This window comes from Lineus longissimus, chromosome 11, assembly GCF_910592395.1.
Source record: "Lineus longissimus chromosome 11, tnLinLong1.2, whole genome shotgun sequence".
Classification (NCBI taxonomy): Eukaryota; Metazoa; Nemertea; class Pilidiophora; order Heteronemertea; family Lineidae; genus Lineus; species Lineus longissimus.
In genome coordinates, this window is record NC_088318.1 from 5,652,255 (window position 1) to 5,659,708 (window position 7,454).

General features: G+C 43.4%; 2 protein-coding genes across 2 annotated transcripts; both read left to right on the plus strand.

The window, feature by feature from the left end:
- The first annotated feature begins 1,246 nt into the window (after positions 1-1,246).
- Positions 1,247-5,458, plus strand: LOC135496085 (uncharacterized). Its single transcript, XM_064785207.1, has 4 exons — positions 1,247-1,290; positions 1,565-3,237; positions 3,377-3,580; positions 5,364-5,458. The coding sequence occupies exons 1-4, from the start codon at positions 1,247-1,249 to the stop codon at positions 5,456-5,458; spliced, it is 2,016 nt and encodes a 671-aa protein (XP_064641277.1).
- Positions 5,459-6,182: 724 nt separating this feature from the next.
- Positions 6,183-7,454, plus strand: LOC135496086 (uncharacterized). Its single transcript, XM_064785208.1, has 2 exons — positions 6,183-6,696; positions 7,432-7,454. The coding sequence occupies exons 1-2, from the start codon at positions 6,183-6,185 to the stop codon at positions 7,452-7,454; spliced, it is 537 nt and encodes a 178-aa protein (XP_064641278.1).

A 7,454-nucleotide genomic window follows, 5' to 3' on the forward strand; every position in this document is an offset into this window, starting at 1 on the left:
GGCCTAGGGTATGCCTAAGCCCTTATTATGCTTATAGTCCCCACTCAATAGGCCATTGTTCCTAGATTCGGCGGCCATGTTGGAGGAAAGACGCCCGGATGATGACGAGATTGTCATGGAGCCAATGCCTGCTCCTTGGCATTGCTTGGCAATGCCGTCCTCAGGCTTTGTGGCGTCAGTGCGTGATGACTCATGGGTTGTGACGTGCGTCACATGTTCTGTTGGCGGCCATTCTGGAGGAAAGATCGGCGGCCATTATGGAGGATGACGTCATATGGAATATCACTATAGGTATACACGAGTTTTGCTACAGCTGACGTGATGCGTCATCAACTGTTGAACGTCATCATTTTTGCGGTCATGCGCATACACGCCTCTATCATCGAGTGAAGACAATCTACATGTACTAGCACTCTGGAGATGTACAGGCTATAGCAATATGCATGTACGCACTAAGCCGAACATGTCGGGGGGGGGGGGGTTCTTAAGGGCTGGCCCCTCGTTTGCAGTACTCTTGATTGAATACACTTCTCCTATAGCTTTTCGAGGCCTGTCTGTCAGTGTCATTCCAAGGGTGTTACGTGGAAAACCAAGATAGCGTTTGGCAGGGATTGAGATTTTGAGAGTGAGGTCTGAAGGTGTGGAGAAGAGAGTGATCACACATCTTTTCAACATTCTATAATGCTCTAAATCTTAATTTATAAATGGTAAATTTGTTTATAATTATTGATGACTTTTTTTATTTTACAGACTTCTGTCCAGTACAAGAAAAGATGTCTACTCGTTCAGGACATGAGAAGAGCCAACCTCCCATTCAGGTACTCAGCCGTGTCCAAATGCGGCATCGAGAGCCGCGTGCGGCATCGAAAAATAATTTGGCGGCATCGGGAAAAAATCAGTGGATGCCGCTTGCGGCATCGAGGCCTTTATCAAAAATCAAAGTGCCGTTAAAAATGGCATCGGTAGCCACATTTTACGGCACCAAGAACCCGTCAAATCACCCCAAATCAACATCATGGTTGTGATCGTCATTTTGTGGTATAATTTGTCTAAGATTCCACGTCGGCCGTAATGCGACGGCGGTGACATCTGGTTTTATAGGGCGCAACTATGTCGGTGTGTCGGCCGCTATGCGACGGTGGTGACATCTGCTGTTATAGGGTGAAACTAACCTCTGATACGTCTGATACATGCGTGCGCATTCGCACATGTCGCAGTTTTCGTACTTTCGTTTTCGAATGACACAATGGCGAAACAGCTCAATTTAACCGCTCTATGGTCACGAAAAAGGTAAGGTTGACAATATTGTCAGGGAAAACTGAAATATGGAAGTGTTAGGCCTAGCTGAAGGCTAAAACTAGCAAAGGTGCATGCATGCATGGGGATAAAACTATGGGCTAGTGTGGATCACCGTAGAATCTAGATCTGTTTATTATTTGGTGCAGAAGATGGGCACGCCGCTCCGTTCTGTTCATAGGTCCGGCCTAACTGGGTTTCGTACCAGGGGTTTTGTATAATAGTATCTAATTCTAAAGCCAGTCTAATCTTCTTTTTGTTCTGCTAGATCTGCTGATACTCCTGCTATCCGCCATGATATTTCTGTTGATGAACCCGTTGTGGCCGGCCCATCAACACCGACAGGGAATGACGATCCTGAAGGTGAAGAAGCCGAGGGGGAGCCTGTTGGCGATGATCAGGCTGATACCGGTGTTGAAGATGTAGTCCTTGAAGGCAACGAAAGGAAATCCACCCAGCCAGCTGCTAAGAAGAAAAGAGCAGGAGACTGTAACCGACATTTCAATAAGGATTGGGAAGTCGATTTCTTGGTTGTACATTCTTTAGACACAGGGAAATGTCAGTGCATGAAATGCGGTGTTTCAATGAAAGTAAAACAAAGTGTGTTAAAAAAACATTACACTGAAAAGCATGGGGATACCAAAGACTGGACGAAAGAGAGACGGAGGACCTTCATCCAAAAATGGAGGGATGATAACAGGAAACAGAAAGGCCAGATGAATGAAGCTTTCGGATTGAAAGCAGGGCAGCGGGCCGCATCCTTCAGGCTCGGGTTGATGATTGCTAAGGCGCATTTGCCCTACAATTCATCGGAGGCAATCGTGACATGGGCCTCTTTGTCGGATCCAAAAAGTCGCATCTTTGGGAAAGAAGCAGTGAAAACGTTTCCGAAGTCTCGACAGACCGTAACGAGGAGAGTAGGAGATCTTGCAGAATACATACGGGACGACAACATCAGTAACATAAGAAAATCAATAGCGTGGAGTTTAATGATAGACGAGTCTACCGACAAAAAGTGTTTTGGTCAGGCGATCCTGTATGAGCGACATGTCGATATGTCGGCCATGTGTGTTGTAGAGGCTTTTTTGGCGATACTGCGAGTCAAAGGTTCACCCAACCACAACAACTTGTTTACCTTGATCAATGGATTTGTCACAGACAAGGAACTCCCGAAGGAGAAATTGTGCGGATTTGCTGCTGACGGGGCAAGCGTAATGCAAAGCTTGGGGAGGGGAGTGGCTGGTCTCTTGCGCTTGAACTATAATGAGAACTTATTCATACAACACTGCATTGTGCATAAAGAAGTTCTTGGAACAAAAGACGGCATGAAGAATTCAATACCAGCAACGGTGGAGCAGACCATTAAAAAAGTCCTTGACTTTTTTGCGAACAGTCATGTCAGGGCCGACAAGTTGGAAGAGATTACAGCAATGTCGGATGAAGAGCATGAGTATAACCAACTTGTCAGGTACCAAGCCGTCCGATGGCTATCACTCTCCAATTGTGTGAATCGGTTTGTTTCTCTCCACACTGAGGTCGCCCAATATTTTGAGACTGAGTCGACCACGGGGAAGGCTGAAGTTCGTCGAATATGTGGAGAATTATATCAGGCAGTGGCGGGAGGGGACTTTGAGTTATACTTGCTTTTCTTGCAGGCAGAACTGAAGATTCTGGCGAAACTGAATGCTACACTGCAAGTCGCCGGACAAACTGTTTTCACGGCATATAATACCATAAGTGATTCAATCAGAGAATTCATTGAACCGATCGTTTGGGATGAACGTCGGCAATGGGATGACCTACTGTCAGATGAAAACCTGAAGGGGTTCAATACCGACATTGAATTCCACTCTGCTGGTTTTCATGCAAGGAAAGCCCAGCTAGTGGAACATGGTGTATTGACCCCACGGATGGCGGATGAAGTACATAAAAAGGCTACAAGTACGTTTTTTGAACACTGCCAAGGCAATCCAAACTAGGTTCCCTGAACTAGCCTTCGTCGTTCAGAATATGCGCTTCCTTGTTCCCGAGTATCGTGCATTAGCCAGTCTTAAGCACTGTAACATTCTGGCCGTTGCAGATAGATATGTTCCCGCCAGGTTCGAGCATGATCAACTGAAGGAGCAGTTCAGAACCTACCGATTCACATCTGACCTTGATAATCTGTTGGAGAATTATCCAGGGTCCGATAACTTCTTCTGCCACTTGTACGAGATGGGGGAATTCCGTGAATTTGCGAAATTTTGCCTGACCTTGTTCTGTCTGAGTCCTACCACTGTTGCATGTGAGCGCGGCTTTTCAACCATGAACCTAATTAAAACTGTGAGGAGATGTTCCTTGTCTGAAGACAACTCAGCCCTGCAATGGTAGAAGGCAGTAACTCCATATTTTGGTCAAATCCACCTTTTGGGCATTTCTGGAACTACTGCTAGTGCTTTATCTTCTGAAATGGTTGTTATCCCTGTAGAAGCAATATTTTCTGAGATTTCAGCATGGGGGTGAGAAGTAACTCCGACCTCCAGACACTAATACAATGGTAAAAGGCAGTAACTCCAATTGCAATGGTAAAAGGCAGTAACTCCATGTCCAATGTGGAGTTACTGCCTTCTACCATGTTTTTTTTAAACCCCCGTGGAGTCAATCCCACGAAGAAGAAAAACATCATTGAGAAACTTGTGAGGAAGTTGCCACCGAACAGGCGCAAGTACTGGGAGGATCTCCCCACCTGCAATAAAAGTGCTGGTTACTGAATAATGTGCAATAGCCCCATGACTCATGTGTTTCTTGTATGGTAGATCATCAGTCAAGTCCTTTTGCTTGATCAAGCATTATCATTGCATTTTAGTTGTTCCATTGTTCCACTGCTGTTTTTTTACATGCTGAGAACATGGCTTTATGTGTTATTGAATGCATAGAGAGATAGTCAGGAGTACAAAAGGCAGGTCCTGTATTGAGTGTTTTTGCTTTCAGGTGGCTAATTGTTTTGCTGCATCATAGACTTTGATTAGGGCCTAACAACCTCAAGCAGAAGTGAAATCCAATTTCGGCTAGGTTTAATAAAATTGAAATTTCACTCCTTTTTTATGGTGTTGATTGAAGACTACATTTTAGGGATTGTCCATACAAGCTGGCCTATCCAGGAGAGAATTTGAGATCAACCAATTATTGACTACTTTGTTAAGTTCATCTTTTTATCGAAAGTTTTCTGTTTTATTCCATGTTTTTTGTTAAATGTTTTAAATGTTATGTCTTATTAAATGAATTGAATAGAATGAATTGAATTAGATGAATATATCAAGGAGATGTTGAATCACAATTTATCCCCTCTGTCTTGAAACTTCCTGTAGTGTGCCTTGTCACTCAAAGGCTTGACGGAACTCCAAGAAGGGCAGAGACTTTCATAAGACTTCCAAAATCACCGCCCAGTAACTTTCTGATCTATTTTAACAAGCCTAGTAAACCAGGGTCAAACCGTGTTGGGAGGTTGAGACAGAGATCATTCTACAGTATCAGTTGCTCTAAGTATGGCTCCGCCCCCACCTCTATCTCCCCAGCAAATTATTGACCCTTTTCAAGCGTTGTCCCACTTTGATCTAACTCTTGATCGGTGGAGCTGAATGTTTCTCATGATGAAACTTGGCACCGGAAAAAAAGAAGTTCAAATCCATTGCCTGGAAAGCTGTGCACTAGCTGACCCCCACACCCCACCCCAGTGTACCCCGCCCCTGATAATTCATTGACTGGGTGCCCTTGATCCTTGACAGCCACTGTTCTCCCACTTCCCTGTTACAGTCAAAAACGCATTGGAGTTACTGCCTTTGATGATTGTACAACCAAAAATAGTGGCGGTGGTTTACAATGGAAGAAGGCAGTAACTCCACTTTTACCTTGAACTTTGACCTTTTGACCTAAATCACAGTACTTTTGATATTTGGAAGATGAAAAGACAAATATCAAATTGTAAGTATTTTGATAAGATTCCTCATGTTTGAGGCATAAGGTTGATCACAAAAAGTTGTTTTTCTCAAAACTATGAAAAGTGGAGTTACTGCCTTCTACCATTGCAGGGCTGAACTTGAATGCGCTCATGATGGTGAATACAGACAGACGAGACCAAGAAACATTCCCAGTTGTTGAAGCCATGCGTGCAGCAAAAGATTAGTGCTACCGCTATTATCATATACGAGGGGGAGAACGGGTATTTTCGGGACGCCGGGATGGGCCAAAAATGACTAACGGGATGTGGGATTTAACTAAAAAAACGTCGGGAAATCGGGACAAGCATGCCGCCGGGATCGGGATTTGTAATTTTTGGCTACTGGGAATCGGGCTAAGGCAGTATTTCCTTATCGGGATCGGGAATTTTTTTAAACATTGTCTTTCAGATGGCGGGAAAACGCACCTGAGACCAACTCGGTTTAATATTTTTCCAGACCCCGCCAACGTTCGGGCGGGCGGTCTTCGCTAGCATCTGGTCCCAAAAATAAGCTGAAACATGTACGTTTTGTATCAATTAAGGCATGTAAATAACAAACCATTAACTGAAAATCATGATTCAATCCGTTGCTTGGGAATTCATTTAATCTATAAACTAGTATTCGTTTGAATTTAACGTTGAGGACATTGTTCATGATTGTATGCAAACCGGACTTTGCACGGATCAGGGCCCGGTTGCTCAATCAGCGTTATGATGGCAAGCAGCGTGGCGTTAGCAGCATTTTTCAGCGTTAAATCCTTAACGTGGCGTTTGCTAACTTAGCGTTAAATTTGGGTTGCCCAAAGTCATTTTAACGCCAGCGTTAGCTAACATTGCCTAAATGCTGGCGTTAGTGCGTTGCTAGGGAAATTACCCACAATGCAATCAAGTTCCTCCCAAATTTTCCAAGATGGCAGCCTCAAGTACTGAGAGTTTTGTATCCGCACCAAAAATGAAAAAGAAGAGGGAAAGGGGGTCCAACTGGACCCCTGAAGTCACCATTCTACTTGTGGAATTGGTTGAGGTCCAGTTGGAGATGCTTAGGGCAAAGTTTAGTAACGAAGTCAGCAACAGCCTAAAGATGAATGTCTGGGATGGTATTGCAATGAAGGTGTCAACCCTGGGAACAACCAGAACTGCAACCCAGGTGAGGGAGAAGTGGAATTCGTTGGTTTCCAAGGCCAAGGAGGTGCATGGGCAGCGTCGACAACACATGGGCAAAACTGGTGGCGGGGCATGTATGGCGCCATTGAATGCCATCACAGAGAAGATCATTGACATATTCAAAGATGATGCTAGCTTCAATGGTGTTGTTGATAGTTTTGAAACAACAATTGGCCAGCCTCAACCCCTGGATATGCCTTGCAAGAAGAGGAAGACAGTTGTTGACCCACATCATCATGGGGTGCAAGCCAGCACATCTGGTATGTGTTCATTATTTTACAACTTTTTTGATAAGTCAACCTTTATTTTGAGCTAGAAAGAAGTTTTCTAGTTCGTCTGCTTGTTTGGGAATCCCCAGCAAATGGGAAACTCCTCCAACTACGTCATTATTGGCACACTGCCAATGTACATGTTCAAAACGCATGCTTGCCAAATCACACGATACCAACCAAATATCCCAACTTGCCACACCAAATATCCTCGTTTCCCCCGTAGAACACTGTTCAAACAAATGATCAACATCTTATAAACATACTAAAAGACAGACTTACTATAATGAACCATCTTTTTTTGTATCATAACTGTGAATAAATACAGATTTCATTTGGAAATTTGTGCAACATTCTCTAGCTTCTGGAAATGCTTGATGCGAACTGAGCATGCTCAGTGGGCACACATAAAATATGAAGTGCCATTTCAGCTAAACTTTTTTACAGCGCAATACAATAATAAACAACTATCAAAGTACAGATAGTATAACACTTAATTAAAAACATACAGAAATATCAGTTTACAATACAGTGAAAATTAAAGCTTAAAGGGAATAGTCAGCACATTTCACTGACGACTTTTATATAAAAATAGAAGTTTTGAAAAGAGCATTATTTAGTGCTTAGCCTAATGTCGGTCATGTAGATCTAAAACATCTGAAAAATATTAACTACCCTTTAGAAAAGTTAATCTCTATAAATACTCAACTCTTAATATATTAATAGGTGGACACCTTGCAAAGAAATGA

Bases quoted from the DNA above. Each gene is read 5' to 3' on its own strand.
- LOC135496086 (XM_064785208.1), top strand. From the start codon at position 6,183: ATGGCAGCCTCAAGTACTGAGAGTTTTGTATCCGCACCAAAAATGAAA. The intron at 6,697-7,431 runs GTATGTGTTCAT...ATATATTAATAG, and splicing joins GGTGCAAGCCAGCACATCTG to GTGGACACCTTGCAAAGAAA.
- LOC135496085 (XM_064785207.1), top strand. From the start codon at position 1,247: ATGGCGAAACAGCTCAATTTAACCGCTCTATGGTCACGAAAAAG. The intron at 3,238-3,376 runs GTACGTTTTTTG...TGGCCGTTGCAG, and splicing joins AGTACATAAAAAGGCTACAA to ATAGATATGTTCCCGCCAGG. The intron at 3,581-5,363 runs GTGAGCGCGGCT...CTACCATTGCAG, and splicing joins GAGTCCTACCACTGTTGCAT to GGCTGAACTTGAATGCGCTC.